An 18730-nucleotide genomic window follows, 5' to 3' on the forward strand; every position below is an offset into this window, starting at 1 on the left:
ATCGCACTAATAATGTAGAAGTCTTCCTGGGTAGATGCTAGGTGGAACGGAAATGCTAGGTGAGGTCAGACGCTGGAGACTTGGGGGAATAAAGATTAAACAGACACTTTTTGAAGCTTAAAACACACCAGAAAATTGACAGACAACAACACATATCTGCATAATAATGTCCAACACCCTGGAGGACAACAAGGAGAATTTGGATGCTCTGAAGGAATACACTGACTGGTGCTTCGACGCTACAGTCAGAAAGAAGGCCCAGAGTTTCTCTTCCCCAGCCAAGAACGAGATGCTGTCTTCCAAGAGAAGTCATGGACCAGACGACCAGATAGCCAGGAGGAGCTGGTCGTCTGTTCGGGGTCCAGGCTGATGGGCTGCTCTGTTGTTGTGGGGCCGGGCAGTCTGCTTGTCTCCAGGGTTTAAATACACTGTGGTGAATTCTACATCCATGAATTCCAGATTGAAAAAGAAATCATGTCATACTCTTGGAAGAAGAGGCCAGTTGAGTCCAGGGCCCTGACAGCTCAGCTTAGGTTATTTGAGCTTCATACTGTGAATCAATCTCAGTATGCTGCTGCTACAAAACTGGTCTGACAGGTAGGATATTGGTGCACTGGACACGCCCGTCTCTGTGAAGCAAAGAAGGAAGGATTTACATGGGAGGTATTACGATGGGAGGGGGAAGATAGGCCTACCTACCTATTGCTTGGTTTAAGTTGAGTGGGAAACACAGTTGAGTAAAAAGCAGAGGAGACGAAAGGAAGGAGAACAAACGTGCTTAATGTTTCACCACCATGCTCCAGACTGTGTAAACCTGCACTGAAAAAGCTCCACCCACCTGCTCTCATCTCCACTCTACACACTTTGCTTTCCTGAGTCCAATGGATAAACATGACCCGGTAGGTTCTGATTCTTGCTGGCGTGTATTCACTCAATAGTCAAACTTCCCACTTAATTACTGTTCACCTGAATGATGGCTGTGTTTTCTGCTTCAGTTTGCATTGTTTTGAATTTAGAGAACTGTGTTGCTTGTGAGTATATGTTGCATTCTTCAGAAGGCTGAAGAATGTTGTTCAGTAAAGAGATTACAGAGCGAAAGATTTGACTTCACTTTCCTTCAGGTGTTATAGAGGCTTTCTGTCTTGGCTTATATAGTCTATATGGGCAATTATTTGTATTCTTTATTCAATTTTAGACTGTGTAATATAGAGATATGGTATAGATGCACGAACACATAAACAAATCCCTGTGTCTGTGAAATTGTGTATATTCCTGATGTGATGATGGAGGAAATAATGTTATTAAACTTCACATTTTCATTGTACTAACTCTTGTCTTTTTAGATAAAATAAAGAGAGAGATACCTGTAATTGCACCTTTCTGCATTTCATTGTATGTTCTGGATGTTGTGTTTGAATCTAGAATTATTAATTTTGCCCATACAAGGCTGGCAGATTAAAAAAGGGGGACAGTTTTAGTTTACCATTTTATATCAGATTATGTTGTAGCTTACCCTCAACTGTGCTAACAGAAGAAAATGGATGGATGGATTTTGTAATTTTAGATGACATGGTTTGTGTGAGTGATGCTGTCCTTTGTGTTGCATAGATCCTCTAATTTTTCCACCTTTTATTTATAATAATAGCTTGAGAGCAAACTGTGAAATATGACCGTGTGCACTATGCTGAGAAATATGACTATACCTCCACCTAATTCTGCTAAGGCATTTGCTGCCTATAGGTCTTTAAAAAAAAAAAAACTATACATCTTTGTTGGTGAGTAATGCTTGCCTTCACAGTTTCACACTTTTACTGAACTTAACTTGAAACAGGTTTAATAGCAAATCTAAATTTTGAGAACTATATGCTCGTCTCCCCAGTTTATGGAAGTGTGATCACATTGATATTAGAAAAAGGTCTCAACAGCTGAGGAAAGGCAATGGTCAAGCCCAAAATTTAGACTGCATAAAGGAAAGTATTTCTTTAAGGGTTATTTACCAGTGACCCTACCCTAATAGCACATCTTATTTTTTCTCAATTTCTTGGTGCGGTTCATACACAAACTGCAAACTGCTCATAGCAGCAGTTTCAGGATTGAAATCACTTACAACGTGACAAAAACTGTTTAAATAATGTATGTATGTATGTGAAAACAAACAAATGTTTCTCTTTCATGCTATAAGAATGTCAGGAGGTCAAATGACTCATCAGAAACTTGTTTTTTCACATTGTATGACTTTCTACAGAGGCTTAGTTGATAATGGAAACAGGTGATTAAGGCATGCTGTGTTCAAACAGGTACAGCCACAGAGCATTTAGCATTTGCAAACGTTGATATCACCAGCTGCGTTCCCACATGTCGCTTAAAGAGCACAGTACTAAAATTAGCACACGTTTTAATTGCTGTACAAAAATACTTTTGCTTAGTTTAGCTGAAAATAGTTTCACATGTAAGTTAGTGACATGTTGGTTGGTAGATTTTGTTACCTTTAGACACAACCAGGCACCAGTAGAAGGTTTGCCTCATTAGACTGATCTACAAAATATATTTTTATTTGCTAGTAGGAAATTCCAGGTCTTTATCCATTGTTTTACAGTGATTTCAGATATGTAATCAAATTAAAGCTTGCGTGTCAGGTTTGTGACATACACATCATTCATGTTTTGATACTGCTGAACATCAATATATCAACACAATGTTTGGAATTGTAGCTATTTTCTGCCAAGACTGTTTTAATTTGTTTCCTAGAGATATGTTAAAGCAAATCTCTGTTAATTTAGCTCTTGGTTTTTCACTTGTACAGCATATCTGTTTGTCTTTGTAGGGACCAAGAGTTGATATTGGCTTTTTATTTTGATGAAATCCATGAGCCATGCTCCAGCAATGAGCATGGGAAAATCTTAGTAGTTCACACACTTTCAGTGTGTTATCCACAAGCTCAGCAAAACTTTTTCCTCTGTGACTGCTAAGAAAATTCTGCACAACCTAGTTGAGCTGGGTTCAGTTTCATTCGGAACCAATCATCAAACATCCGTTCGCAGATTTCAGGACCAGCAAAAATGCTTTCCTTAACTTTGGTTTTACTTTTCTTGAGACCAAACTTATTTCTTAAATGCTGAAACATCATCGAAGTTGGCGAGTACTTGGAACATAATTTTCCAGTTTGGTGTCAGCCAGTAAAATCTGCTAAAATACAGGTGAAAGAGTCTCAGAAGGAAAATGCTTGTTGACCAGTGTTGTTATTCTTATTAGATTAATTTCCAGTGAAATTAATCTAATAAATTAATCAGACCATTTGTCATTAAAACAAGAAAACATGAATATTGAAGAAATCAGCAGAAAACTTGGTTTAAAACCAAAGATCATGCTGTTATTGATGAAGAAAATAACAAATCAAATTCACATTTTTCTGCCCAAATTTGATTTAGCACAGTGGACATAATTTATAAGACTTTAAGTACTTTGTAACCATATAACTAGGTAAAGATTGACTCTATCTGCATACCTGGTGTGAACACATGAGGATGAATCTTTTTTAACTTGTTTGCTCTAAAACAAAATTGCAGTCTATAACCAGTGCAGTCTTCTAATAAATAAATGTATCTTAATTTTAAAGCTTAATTAAGATTCAACATTATTTATGACCGAATTCAATTGAAAAAAATAATATTTTAAATAACAAAGAAAAAAGGGTTTTCTTCAACCAACAGATTCAGATTTATCCCTGACAAAAAATAGACAAACATCTTTTAAAGCGAAACAATGGGCAATGAACACCATGCTATGTTACACAAGTGCTACACCTATGGCAATTATAGTCCATTGTGCACACTCACAGGGTTTTTTACTGCTCCTGACTGGGTAGCAGAATCACCTGAATCACCTAGCCAGTAAGAGAAAACATACCTAAAATGCCATTGCACACTATTTCAAGGAAATGGTGCATGTGACACTGAAACACTAGCAGCACAGGCCAAATTCCTTTCAGAATAAACACAGCATGTGTTGGTGCAGTGATTCTCAAAGTGTGGGATGGGGGCCAGGGGTGATCATTGTTAATAATTGATAAAAATGGGGAGGTATGGCCCACAGACTAACTTTATCATCTTAGGAAAAAAGAAAACGAGACACCGGGTCAGTGTTAGGGTGCTGGATTGCTGGATTGTTCCGTAGTAGAAAGGCAATCAGAGAGATATTGTTATATGCAGTGATTCCAGTCAATGACACCCTAAGGTTGACAAATGCTTACTGGAACTTTTTTGTTGACCAAAAACAATACCACACCCTCTTAAAACAAACAAAAAGAAAAAATGCATTAGAAAGTGTTGCAACATCCTTGTTTTGCCCAGATTAACCTCCAACACTTTTGGGAGAACTTATTAAAGTAACACTTGCTAACAACGAAGTGATACCAAAACCAGTTATTTGGTAGATACAGTAGGGAAACGCACTACGGCTGACAGCTGCTTAGACACCATTCTTTTACTAAGGTGGCTATCTAACTAGTCAGTAGTCTGTGCCATGAGTCACTCCCAATGAACACATGGTAGACCTTTAACCCATGTGGATTAAAGTATTTGAGCCACTTATTCCTCTAAGAAAAACCCAGCGAACAAACTTGTTCTTAGGTGCATTTTTCCCACTATCATTTTGCACCAACTTGTCCCATGCAAGTCTCCAAATATGGATTAAGACCTTTGTTTGAAATTCTTGATATGGCTACTAGCAGAGACGATATCACTGAGAAATGAGGAACATACTCCTAAATCTGATCTGTTAGACACTGTTGCCAGGATACATCATGTCTTTCTTTGTGCCTATAAGGTTGTTGAGCTGGTGTAGACTTGATAACAGTGTTTGGATATCATGGAGGACAATAGGTTACATGCAGACTCTTGACAACCACAAATGTGCAGAGTCTTAACAACAAGAAACACATATGGATGATTTACCATTTTAGCTCATGTATGTCTAATTGTATATATTATACCTAATATATATGCCTTAGAACATGACTTAGTACTGGAAAAATCCTTGTTGGCAAGCACAGGGGTCACCAGGTTTTTACTTATCTCAGGAAGGCCCACTTTGGCCCACTTCTCTTTACAGAATCAAATCCTTTAGTTTTCTTGGCTGCTGCTTGGCAATTTGAAACTTCAGCTCTCTCCACAGATTTTCTATATGAGTGAGTTCTGGCTATGCCCCTGCATGACCTTGACCATGGTCTTGCACATGGTGGTGGTCAGAGTCAGGTTTCTAGCTAGGCTGTAGAGGACCAAATACTAATTTCCCTCATTGACATGCAAAACAATTAATAACTTTGATTTAATTTGGTTGAAATTCAGAACGTTCAGGTTCTCCCCATTAAAATAAAACTACTCTCAAGATGAGCAAACATAGAAAGCAAACAAACAACATCTTGTGCCCAAGGAGTGATTACATAATATTGGACATAGACTTCACATGACATTGTTTGTTATTCCAGTTAGAGATTTTATCTTTGAAATCTTGCAGAGTATTTGTTTTGCCCTCATTGTTTTTGTCTTTTTCTCTTAGGGCACCCCCCCTCCTCCCTACTACTCTGTTGCTGTCCACACACAGCCACCCCTCAGGTCTTATGAAGAGGTGGTGTATGGCTTCGGTCCAGGGATGATGCCCCCAACCCAGCCACGTTACATCCCTCGGTATCCATCATCTGTGGCTGTTCCCCAAGTCTCACAGCCCATCACAAGTGAGTTATACCCGCTCCTCCCATATTTTCTAGGAATAAAATCCACGTATTGCAAATGTACAAACAAAATAAATGCTGAGTCAGAGTCGCTCCAACAATCATTAATATGTGTGTCACTATATGCTTTTGTTATGACTGTGTTTAGTTCCAAAGAAGAAAAAGGGATGCTGTGAGAGCAAGAAAAGGTGCATTGGTGTGTCGGTGTCAGTCCTACTGTTGCTTGCTCTGCTGGGGGTGGCCATTTGGCTTGGAGGTATACTTTGATCACTGAACAGTGTCATCAAAACTTGTGAACTAAGTTATTTGAACCTGTTGTATCTGCATGTGAATCTCAGTTACTTACAGTATTTTTGTGCCCTTGTGGTCCTAAGAGTGTAAGAATTTATCTATTTTCATTTGCTCATTTTTGTGTATGTTGGTATTTAAAAACAGTATGAAGCATAAACTCAGTTATTAAATGTCATTACCAGTATATAACACATTATTTTGCAACTATAAATAAAAATGGAATGGAATTATATGAATTTTTTTACTTCCACAGAGATTTGTTGGCACTGACAAAATGTTTTCTCTGTGTGGTCCGTTGCATGCGGTGCTCACTTTGAAAATCATTTATGTTAACTGGAGTACGTATAAATAGTTGCTGATATTTATTAAGTGAGATGGAAAGTCAATTTTAAGATGCATATTACTGTTCTTATTTTATTTCATTATTTTGTTTGTGTGAAGGATAACAATAATGGCACACTCTACCTCTACTTACTTTAAAATCATTACTACATACTCTCCAACCACAGTTGTGTACGGCACCAGGAGAGCAACATCAGCGATCCACTACGATGAGCATGATGGGAGCAATGATGAGAAAACCCAAAGTGCAGTTTTGCCAAAGGACAACTGCCCAAACAATACTGTAATTTGTGATGGAAAAGAGGACTGCCAACATGGCACTGACGAAGCATACTGTGGTAAATCAGCACACTCATAAAGAAAGAAGATGAAGTAGGATTGGAAAATAACAATAATAATCTATGGAAGGAATATGTATCAATATATGTAAGAATTCTTAGGGGATCCAACTTAAATCTGAATCATGTATAATTGTATTGGCTTTATTCATATTATACACTCTATGTAATGCCTAACAACAAGGTAAATATATTAGAAGAATGCACAAGAAAGGTCTTGGCAAATTAAACATTTTCTGCAAAATGAAAGCTAAAATTGCCTAATAGTCACATGTGCACATAATGGACTTAGGAGATTTAAGGTGTATTCTTTTTGTTATCCCTTCTTGTTATTACTTCTCCAGTGAGGTTTGGTGAGGGAAACAGTCTGCAGGTCAGAACAGCCACAGATGGCCGCTTCCTACCAGTGTGTAACCAAGGGTGGGATGACAATGAAGCCAAGCAGATCTGCAAGCGGCAAGGATTCAGAAAGTATGATCACCACTTTACCCTGCCTATTATTGTCATAGCTCACCTAAAATGTATTGAACATCATGTATAAAAAAGTTTAAAGATAGCTGGGTGCTGGTATAGTTCAGTAGAACAGGCAACCCAGACCATTGCAGAGGCCTGGGTTTGCATACACCCTGAGGCCCTTTACTAGCTGTCTTCTCTCTAGTGCCCTATATAAATAAAGGCTAAAAAGTTTAAAGGCAGCTGAGAAAAAATTTGGATCAAAGGTAATCTTCATAATATATCTTACCATTATCTATCATCATTTAGACCTAGCACGGGCTTCATGAATGAGTGATTTAGCTTGTCATTTGGAAGGGTCGATTTCAACAACAGCCCTTAAACACGTGGGCTTCAAACCCCAACCTGTAATTACCCACAGAGGTTCATGAAACATCACCTGATCTGCTGCTGTGTTTAGGGTTGAATTGATTCTCCACAGGAATGACTACCAGTGGGGCATCTCAGTATGATAGAAGCGCAATTAGTTTACAGATTCACTCAGATATTGACTGCAGAAAATGGTCTCTATATGTGCACGTTTATCTAATCATTTTTCTCTCTGTCTCCAGCGTCTATATGACAGCTACAATTCAATCAGATTCCACAGGTTTAACACTGAACAACAGTACAAGATCTGCTCCAATCCAGGCTCGGGTAAATGTCAGGTACATATGATTTGTTGGTTAACAACATTAGCATTGGTTGACTGCATGTACCCATTTTAACATGTTTCCCTTATTGTGGCAACATGCAGTTCTCCCTGTCCGAACAAGCAGACTGTCTCCCTGCAGTGTGTGGGTAAGGAGCCTCCATCTGTTCCTACAGTCATATGTCACACACTTTTTATTTCTTTTTCTATGTCTGCCTTACACCCAGTACCTATGACTGAAATGCAGTTATTAGCCAGTGCAATACTAACAAAAGTATCTGAATCATTTTCTGAAAATTTCAAGGTTCAAGCATTTTTCTGTTAGAATTTTTGATAGCTTTGGTCAGTACACACGGTCGCAATCATGGGGATGATTGCTGGCTGTACGGTTATTCAGATGATGATAACTGACAACCTCCAGGAGGGTGAGCCACAGAAGGTCACTGCTGAAAAGGCTAACTTTAACAGGCAAGATGAAGCTTTGAAAGGATTGTCAAAGAACTTGGCAGAGCTTTGAATTTGGGAAAGAGGCTGCTATTTTAGCATTAAGAGCCACCAAATACATCTTGATATTAGGAATGTGAGAAACAATATCAAAAATGTCTTACCTGGACTTTATGTCCAACGTCCTTTTAAAAGATCAAATTGCATTTCGCATTTCATTTGTAAATCAAGGTCCTGAAGTCTGGAGGAAAGAGAGGACAGAGACAGAATCCAAAGTGTTTGAAGTCCTGTGTGCTTTTGCTGTCTATGATGATTTGGGGCACCAAATCATGTCAGTGATATTTTATCATATCAAAAGTTAATGCAGCCATATACCAGGAGAGAGAACTTCATGAGGACTTGATTTCTAGTTGGCGATTCCTTTTCCTAACGGAATAAAAACCTATCCACAATGCCATAACTACTGCTAAATGGTTTACCAATCGTGATCAGAATGCTGATAATCATTACTGCATTTGGCCGACCGGTCTGATCTGAATCCCAAAGAGAATCTATTAGACATTTAAGAGGAAGAAAACCCCCAAAATACAGATGACCTGAAGGCCAAAGCAAAGTAACTTGAGCTTCAATAACATCTCCAGATTGCCATACCTTCGATTCCAGATTTCTATAGATTTCTATAGATCATGATGAACTATAAACCCAGGACCCACTGCACCAGTGTAGGGTGCAACAGTGGATCCAATGATTTAATCCCAACACCTAATGGCAGTCAGGGGGCCATAGTCTAGCCTGCAGAAGTCTGTTCATCCTCTCATTGATATGGTTCTCCAAACCATCATATCACCATAACATACAGGTTTCTCTAGACCCTTTCATGTTTCTCAGATATGGTAAGTGTGAACCTGCTCTTACCTGCGAAAAGCACAGGGTGCCAGTGGTGGGTCTGCAATTTCTGGTAGTGAGCACAGGGCCAATAGTGGATGTTAGGACCTCATCAAAGCAGTTAAGAAAACCCCTCTGCTACTTAACTGGCTAAAATTTGGCCTCATAAAATCTTAAGACTTGTTTAAAGTTGTGTAAAAATTACTCAAAGAGTTCTTAAGTTATGGCCACAAGGTGTTTTGTTAGGTGACCTTGATAACATAAAACATTGTGACTCCTATGAAGATCTAACAGCACTGCAGCAGCAACGCTGGCACATACAATGTATTTTTTTCTGCATTCATCAAGGATAAAACTGTATGCTGACAATAGTTTTGTTTCCCTTTCTTTCTTTTGCATGGTACCTTGCATTGTTGTCCAGATTGTGGTAAGCAGCAGGCCACGTCCCGGATCATTGGTGGCACCATAGCTAAAATAGGTCATTGGCCTTGGCAGTTGTCACTACAGTTCAGAGGATCCCATGTCTGCGGAGGAGTCCTGATCTCCCCTGATTTTGTGCTTTCTGCTGCCCACTGTTTCCCAAGGTGACAAAAAAAAAAAAGAAAATAAAACAAACATACCTTTGTAAATGTTTTATCACACTCTCTTAAATTGACCATAGTCTACCTTAATAAACTCTCTGATTCCTAGAGTCTGTACATTGTAATTGTAGATATTTTAAGGTCCAGCTGCAGTTAACAATTCAAAATTCATACATTTTAAAAACCATAATGCCAATTATTCTGTGCTGAAATCTACATTAATCTGTTGCTGTCCATTGAAGAGTGTTTTTCGGGGTTTCAGAGACAACTCGGCTCTATCCCCTCAGAACTGGAGAGTATATGGTGGAACGGTGTCGCTGAACAACCTGCCTGTTCCGTACTTTGTTGAGAAGATCATAGTCAATGAGAACTATAACACTAAAACAAATGACCAAGATGTTGTTCTTCTCAAACTTACATCCCCAGTCACTTTCAATGGTTAGTTGCATCTTTACATTCTTTAACAAATGTGTGTAGTCATCCAACCTCTATAGCTGTGTTCAGATTTTAATAATCACATAAGCATGTGTGTGGGCATCATGTTGGAAAGCAGAGTGTGTGAAGGATTTAATTGCTTCCTCCATGGAAATATCCAGCACAGAAATCCTTCGATGATGAAACCTGTGTTTAATAGCACTATGGAGAGTGTTATGCATATATATTCTGCACAGTATAGTGGGGGAAATAATTATTTGATCCCATGCTGAATTTGCTCAAAGAAAGGAACAGTCTTTAATTTTTATGGTAGCTTTATTTTAAGCAACCATACACATTACATAAAGTTTTTCCAAATTCAGCAGGGGATCAAATAAGTATTTCTCTTACTCTCTGCTGTATATAGTCTACAGTAGATTGTGTAGATTATTAACAAAAACAGGACACTAAAACAATGTGCAGGATAGTAATAGCAATGAAAATATTTCCTTTGCTGCTCAGTCTGAGCTTTGAAAGCCTGTGAGTTCACAGTCAAACTGTTAATCTGCTTTACATAGTGAAGTTGTTTTACCGTATATGTACAGATCTATCTACAATACTATCCTTTTGAGCACACAAGGCGGCTGATGTGTTGGCAAAATTTAAATACATATTTTTGTGTTAACCAGATAAAGTTCAGCCTGCTTGTCTGCCAGCATATAACCAGAACTTTGTCCAAGGAACTCAGTGCTGGACCTCGGGTTTTGGCACCACACAGGCCGGTTCAGGTAAGCAGAAATTCAGAAATGTTAAGTATCTAGAAATCTAGACTAGAAATCTAGCAAATGACCAAGTTTTAGTTATTCATGAATGTAATTTATTTTACTGAATTCCCATGATTTCCATACTAATGTGTTGGGCAATACAGTCTGCCTTGCGTCTGCATTACATGTTTAAGTGCTGTTGTTTCCAGTAGTGTTTGATTGTTTTACTGTAGATAAGGCTTTAAAAGTTTAGGTTTGGTCTATGAGTGACGTTTAGCCATTTTACTCACTGAAACTAAAGCCTTAAATTGTAGGAAGTTAGCACCCACCCAACGCATTGATTGAACAAAAAAAAACAAACATGAGCATAAATATTCGCAGCCTTTGCTATGGCACTCAAAATATGTCAGATGTTTCTACAACATGACTGAAGTCCATCTGTGGTAAATTCAGTAGATTGGACATTATTTTGAAAAGCACACATCGTCTATATAAGGTCCCATAGTTGATGGTGCTAATGAATTGTTGAGAAAGAATTGTATGGAGGTATAGATCTGGGGGAAAGGTGCAGAAAAAAAAGAAAAAGAAAAACTTCTGCAGCATTAAAGGTTCCAGTGAGCATAATGGCCTCCATCATCCATAAATGGAAGAAGTCTGAAACCATCAGGGCTCTGTCTGGCCAGTCTGAGGTACTGGGAAAGAAAGGCCTTAGTTAGGGAGGAGACCAAGAACCCAATGATCACTCTGACAGAGCTCCATCTTTGCTCTGTGGAGATAGGAGAACCTTTTAGAAGAACAACCATTTCTACAGCACTACACCAGTCAGGCATGTAAGGCAGAATGACCAGACGGAAGCCACTCCTCAGTGAAAGGCAAACTATTAAACATTGCTGATGCAATAAAAAAACAAACAAAAAAAAATCTGCAAGCTGAGAAAGACTGGGGAAGGATTACAAGAAAGCAACATCAGGGAATGATGAGAAAGTAACCAGTATCTGTTGTCTATATAATCATCTGATGAAAAATATGCTTGAAAAAATAATGTTAACGACTGATGGGTGGGTGACAACTCTCAATCAATAAACAAAAGACTGCGAAATTATTAATCATAAAAACTGAAGAAAAATGAAGAAAACAAACAATGCACAATTTCTGTTGCTTAGACGGTGCAACTCACAATAATGTATAATATTTACATCAAGCTACTATTGTGGGGTATTATATTGCCATGGAAAGGAAACAATGACGTTTTTTTGTTTTTTCTTTTTTTTTTAAAGGTGTTGTCTCGAAGGATCTGATGGAAGTGAGTGTGGACATCATTGATACACGGGTGTGTAACAGTCGTGATGCTTATGGAGGTCTGATGACCAATAATATGCTTTGTGCTGGGAAACTCGAAGGAGGCAAAGACTCCTGTCAGGTGAGCAGTCAGTATTAAGGAACAGCTAACAGAAATCATATAAGTATGCATGGATTTGACCATCTAGCAAACTTTGGAGTAACATTTCTGTTAATCAAGTATAATATATTTTTCCAGGGTGACAGTGGTGGACCTCTGGTATGCCAGGGAGAGAGTCGCTTTTACCTGGTGGGGATTACCAGCTGGGGAGCTGGCTGTGGTGAAAAAAACAAACCCGGGGTTTACACCAGAGTCAGTAGTGTTCTGCCCTGGATCTACAGAAGCATGCATGTAAGAGTGAAAGCAAAAAGAATAAATAAGAACTAGAAGGGGAAGGCTTTCTCTATGTTAACTCCTCCTTTGCCTCTTGCAGAGAGCTATGGTGTGACATCACTTTGCCTCCTGCTGGTGTTTTCCTCCCAATGAAGTTGTCTTGAGGGAGTAGCAGCATGACAGAAATGCCCACATACATTCATTAATGTTGTGCTCATCATCTATACTCATCCCAGGTCACATGGATTTAATATATTTTACACTACCCACATGTATACAAGCTAATCAGTGCACTGACTTCAGTCTTTCAATTTTGATTTTATTCTTTTGTGTGTACTAAAGCTTATTTTTAATTTAAGTGAGCTTTAAAAGCAGATTTTTTTTTCAATTGTATCTTATTGTAATTCAATGAAAGGCTTTACTGAGGTTCTACTGAGATTTCCTTAATCAGTTTGTGGTTGATTAATGTATGATTGTGTATGATTAATTATTATGAAGGTGTTTTTTTTCTCCCAGGAACACAATTTTAACTGTTGTGTACCATATTAAAATCAAAACATTTTGTGCATTACCTTGCACTTGAGTCACTAAGCAGTGCACTTAAGCCACTACTCATGTTGGGATTTTTCTTGAAATTGTTCTTGATTGTATGCCATTTTTCCGTATTCTTTGTTATGTTCATGTCATAAGTTTGTGAAGGATTGCGCGAATAACAAACACAACATATATCAGATAAAGAAGGAACCATCCACTCCCCTTTGTTGTGGTGTTTAATGATTTTGTGAGCAGGAGGGTCTGTGGTGAGCGTGCCTGGTGTGTGAGAGAGGGAGAGATGCAGAAAGGGAGCGGCAGGGACGATTCCACGCACTAAATAAGCAGTCACTCCAGGAGTCACACTGTTGTCGTCATCACATCTATTTTTCCAGGGGAAGTACATATGAGCAGGTTGCACATATTGACAGATGAGAATACTTGAAGCAGAGTCCTTGTGAGACAAACTGATTGATTTTTGCAGGTGGATATCAGTTTGTTAACCAACGGTCCTCTGGAGAAACAAAAGGTAAGTTAATAAGCGACATATTTGATTGTGTTATTCATATAAAGACAAAAAGGGATCCAGTGGTCTAAAAAGAATATGAGTGCAATAGGACTGTAAGGCAAGGCAATTTTATTCATAACGCCTCTCCAGTGTGCATAAATTGTGTCTTTCGTGCAAACTTCTTTGTGGAATTATTTTAGGCAAACGTGCGGTGTCATTTATTATTATTATTATTGTTTTCAATAATAACCACCTGTCTGGTGTACATGGTCACAATAACTAATCGAGCTGGCATTTTCAAGGCTGCTTGTTATTTACCACGCGAACATGTACCACGAGGGTGTGTCTGTTGGCACTAATCGCTGGCTACGCGGATATTGCAAAAACGGGATAAAAACCATTATTAATCCACTTGTCATTTTCAAGTAAAATGAACTCGTTCGTTATGACACTGCTGTTTAGCTGTTTCCGTGAAAAGGAAAATCACCAGGCGGATGATGGCTCGGGTTTTCTCAATCATCAGATAATCCACAGGTTGAGAGACGCAAAAGTGGATCAATGCGAAGACGTCACGCATCGGATATTGAGGCATATTGTGCAAGGTGTTTTTTGTTGTTGTTTTATGTCAGTCAAACCAAACAACACGTAACTTAGCTCAGAGCCTTGATGGATCGTCACGAGTAATAGAGAGGTTATCAGTGTGTGTGATTGAGGTCTCCCTTTGTCCCCGACAGGCGACTTTATCTGGAAACAACCGCTGAATGTACGGTCACGCTCATTATTTATTTATTTACTTATTTATTTATAAATCAGTTATCTTAGAAATCGTCTCAATGTAGGCCAGAGATTTCGACCTTAAAGATGCACGCCACACCCCTTATTCCTGTTTAAGTGGAGTCAGTGTTGTCTCTGCTTTAACCCATTTCTCTTTCGGCGCCACAATTGTCAGTTGGAGACAGTTACCATGGCGATAACTGGACACTAAATTACGATGGCTGTCATAGTGGTGTAACATCATTATAATGGTAGATATAGAGGTCAAGGCTGTTTTTTGTTTTGTTTTGTTTTGTTTTTTGGATTCATGCATTGTACAGCTGCCCCACATTGTATTGATGTTAATATATAGGGCTCTTTTCATATTTAGTTGGATTTATTGGGTTTAGATAATGCCTCAGGGTTATTAGTCACCCAAACTAATTTCCTTCAGACACCCGCACTACTCCAAAGTGTAAAGTGAAACAGGAAGATATGGCCCAGTTATCCCAGACAATATTTTAAAACTGTGTTAAAAGGTACGCCTGATAGCTAACCAATAGATCTACAAAGCAAATAGTGTGGTATCAGTCAGGGAAGTGCAAATTGAGGTGCAAATGAAAACTACACGAATTTGCACTTCCCTGACTTTGAAGCACACAGGAAATGCCAGTGGGGGAAAACAACAACAACAAGAACAAAAACATCTGTCATGTGATAATTTCAAATATCACCTAACCTCTGTTTCATTTGGTACATGATAGGCTATTGATAGAACTACTATACTATTATTACAGTATAGGGTCTCTATCTTGCAATATAAAGCGCATTGAGGCAACTGCTATTGTGATTTGGCACTAATATGAATTAAATTGAATTGAATTGACTGAGTGTTGGTGTTAGTGGGGTGTGGTCATCTGTAAAAACACACACTGTCATTTTAGGATGGATTTTCCTTCATGACCTTGTTGTTTTTCCCCCCACAACTCCTGCATGAGAGTTACACATTTGCCAAGCAGTATAATGTCAAAGGTTAAACCATTATTTTTTTTCATGTCTCTGTGATTCTGGAGCACTCTGCTGCCCTCGTGTACTTCACTATCTCACTGCTGTTATTGCTTTGTCCCTCCTTGGCCTTTGTTTTTAAAGCTCTTTGCATGTTATACTGTAAATGTCACTACAGTACAACAGGCTGCCCTACCACAGTCCTCTCCCCTCAGACAGTGTCTCCTCTGCATGCCCTTCACCTGTACTACCAGACAATGTCTAACCCTGTCAGCCTGTCTCCCAGTCTCACTGGCTTTCAGCTTGCCCTTTCCTCGTCCCAACATTACAGGAAACAGCCTCCATTCAATGTTGTTGCCTTTTCCAAACAGATATCATCACCACGTCTGCCCTTTTCTAGTTCTGTACTCTCAGAAAATAGAAAGCCTGGCTGAGGAACTTGATATTACCAAACAATGGTGCAGATTAGACAGAGGAAAGATGGAAAGGCAACTGCTCAGGTGTCATGTTCACACACAGGGAGAAAAAGGCTGGCAGAAACAATCAAACGATACATTATATGGGGAAGTACAATTGTGCCAAATGTCTAACTCGTTCTCACAGGAAAAATATGACACTGACCCACCCAAGGTCAAAAGTTCTACACTTCAGAAGGAAGCCAAATTGAACTCAAACAAAAGTCATTGTAATTTTTGTACTCATCTGATGGTCATGGATATTGGCCAGAGAAGTAAGTAATTTTAAGCTAAACCTATGAAGCTGATATTTTAGTACTGGTGTATAAATGTTTTGTCTTCATCCTTTTGTGGGATATTTGATAGGACTTGGTAGATTACTGGTTTATGTCATATACAAGTACATTGTAAACCAAATTATGATATTTTCTTAAATATAACCAAGTTATCCCATATGGAAAAGATATATATAAATCTTATAAAGTTTGTATCTGTCTTGTGTGAAACTTGTATGAAAAACATACAAGAGTGAAAACACATATAAGATCCCTTGAAAAATTATATAATGAAACTTGTATGTTTTGGATACTTACTAAAACAATATATGAAAGTAATGAGAAAGTGGCCACTTTCATGAGTAAATCATATAAGTTTTTACTATTTCTTTTCCATATGGGATTTAGTGCCTAAACCTTACCTAACAGTGAGTAAACTGTTAAACTGAACAGTGACTGAAACCGAAAAGAAACAGTAAGCAGCAAAGTATAAAAACTCCACTACTGACTAGATTATATATAGTGTTATATATAAAACACTCAAATCTAAGGAATTTCATTCCTTCAAACACAATATCGTAAAAAGGTAGTGTAAAATAACAGGCATCAACTATTTTTCTACACATCTCATCTTTATGTCTAGCACTCTAAATAAACATTCTTCTGCTTTTCAGCCATTAAAAATCAAGACTTTTTGCAGGCAATCTAAAATCAATCTAGAATCAATCTAAAATCAATGCCTCAATTGCTGAAACCGTTGCAGAACTTTTTCCAAGATGATTTTTTTTTTACTGCTCAACACTTAGACCCCCGGAGAGCAGTCATTTTGGTTTTCTACCTTAGACCCCCACGGAGTCATCATTTTGCGTTTCTACCTTTAAAAGCCGGAGAGCAGTCAGTCAAATGCTGGAGTCATTCATATGTATATTAGGTCGTTACCTAGGAATTCTGGAGGGAGGGGAGTGGGGGTGAGTGATTGAGGGGGTGGGGGAGTGGAGTGTTTCAGTTTGCCATCTTAGGGAGAAATCAACACATGTCCTTTGTATGTCCTTTGTTGCTGACATTTATTGATGAAAACAGTACAAAAAACCAACCATTTGTACACATATTTACAAATAATGATAAAAAGTGAGTGAGTACATTTCAACATTTTCAGCAATCACTCACAATCCTGGCACTGCCACGGTATCTGTCGTCTGCATTTACCACATGTGTACCTGTAGCAGTGAACACATCGCACAGTGGCCTGATTTTTTTTGCATCTGTGTTTGACCTGACACGTGGCCCTTTTTCCAGGGCTCGGTGTGGAGGGTTGTGTCCGAAGCAACTGATCTTTTCTTGCCTTCTTCGCAGCTACATGAGAGCGAGCCAACTCCCTTGCAAGCTCCACCAGGAAGTCCACCCGTCTTTCCTTCGTCCCGGTGCATGCTTGATACAGCACATGTGCATTCAGTGCTACCATGTCAATCATGTTATAAAACACGGCGACTGGCCAGCGCCGTGTTCCTTTGCGGACAGTGTACTCCCGAACCATCTGGTCCATCACATCCACGCCACACTTTGTTTTGTTGTAAAGGGTGACAGTGTTTGGCTTCCTTTTGGTAGTGTTATCAGTCTGAACCACGCTGTGCATGCTGCTAAGAATATAGACTGTCTTCTTCCGTTTGGCCGCATACGCCGTCAGCGTGGCAGCAGAGGTTGAAAACACCTAAGAAATAAGATAAATTGTTATTTCCATAGCCCTTTTACACACAATGAAACACATAAACATAGAACCACAAAAGACCTGCAACATACCTGAGTGGTGAATTCATTGCGATCTGTCTGTCTAGTGGATTGAGGAATTTCCCTGCGAATCTTGTTGACTGTGCCGAGGATGGTGGTTTTCCGTCCAAGAAGTTTTTGCGCAAGTGAAAGCGATGTGAAGAAATTGTCTGTGGTAACATTTCTGCCCTTGTCTAGGAATGGTTCCATCAGCCTCATTACTACATTTTCAGAAAGTCTCTCCCCAGTGGGACGATTGGGGTCCTTGCCAAGATATGGGAAGACATTGCAAATGTACTTGGATTTTAGGTCGCAGGCCACCCAAAACTTGATCCCAAACTTGTCCGGTTTACTTGCAATATACTGCAGGAAACAGCACCGAGTCTTTGATGGGAAAAGCTGTTCATCAACGGTGATATGTAGACCAGGGTTGTAGCACGTGATGCAGTTGGTGACAAATGATCCCCACACACTGGAAATTGCAGCGAACTTATCAGTCTTTGCTCGATCACTGCGGGTGGACTTGTCATCAAAGCGTAGGTGTTGCATGATGTCTTGGAAGCGGTTTCGTGCCATAGTTCCAATTATCTGTGGGTTTCCCAGGTTTGCTGACCAGCAGTCATTTACCGATGGTACCCTGTAAACCCCCCGCAAGATGACAATTGCAATAAATGCCATTAGTTCAGGGAGGTCCATGAACCAATGAACATGCTCCGTTTGCTGTGCATGTTGAATAGTCCATTCTTGAATGCTATGAAGCATGTCAAGAGTGATGAAACACAGGAAGCTCTGAAGGCGACTCGAGATACTTCTCCTGGCCTTAGCCGTTGGCTCTC

At 39.1% G+C, this 18730-nt stretch overlaps 1 protein-coding gene across 1 annotated transcript; it reads left to right on the forward strand.

The window, feature by feature from the left end:
- The first annotated feature begins 881 nt into the window (after positions 1-881).
- tmprss13a (transmembrane serine protease 13a) lies at positions 882-12838 on the forward strand. Its single transcript, XM_085371119.1, has 13 exons — positions 882-899; positions 5557-5731; positions 5877-5984; positions 6529-6699; positions 7044-7170; positions 7764-7859; positions 7949-7992; positions 9594-9756; positions 10016-10191; positions 10857-10955; positions 12209-12351; positions 12469-12621; positions 12704-12838. Exons 1-13 carry the CDS (start codon positions 882-884, stop codon positions 12716-12718), a joined length of 1488 nt encoding a protein of 495 aa, XP_085227245.1. The 3' UTR covers positions 12719-12838.
- The last annotated feature ends 5892 nt before the right edge of the window (positions 12839-18730 follow it).

This window comes from Diplotaxodon limnothrissa, linkage group LG14 (genome assembly GCF_057381915.1).
Source record: "Diplotaxodon limnothrissa isolate DT_005_m linkage group LG14, D_limnothrissa_male_GT1.1, whole genome shotgun sequence".
Classification (NCBI taxonomy): domain Eukaryota; kingdom Metazoa; phylum Chordata; class Actinopteri; order Cichliformes; family Cichlidae; genus Diplotaxodon; species Diplotaxodon limnothrissa.

Coding starts and splice junctions, on each gene's coding strand:
- tmprss13a (XM_085371119.1), top strand. Junction 5,985..6,528: donor GGTGGCCATTTGGCTTGGAG/GTATACTTTGAT, acceptor CTCCAACCACAG/TTGTGTACGGCACCAGGAGA. Junction 12,352..12,468: donor GAGGCAAAGACTCCTGTCAG/GTGAGCAGTCAG, acceptor ATATTTTTCCAG/GGTGACAGTGGTGGACCTCT.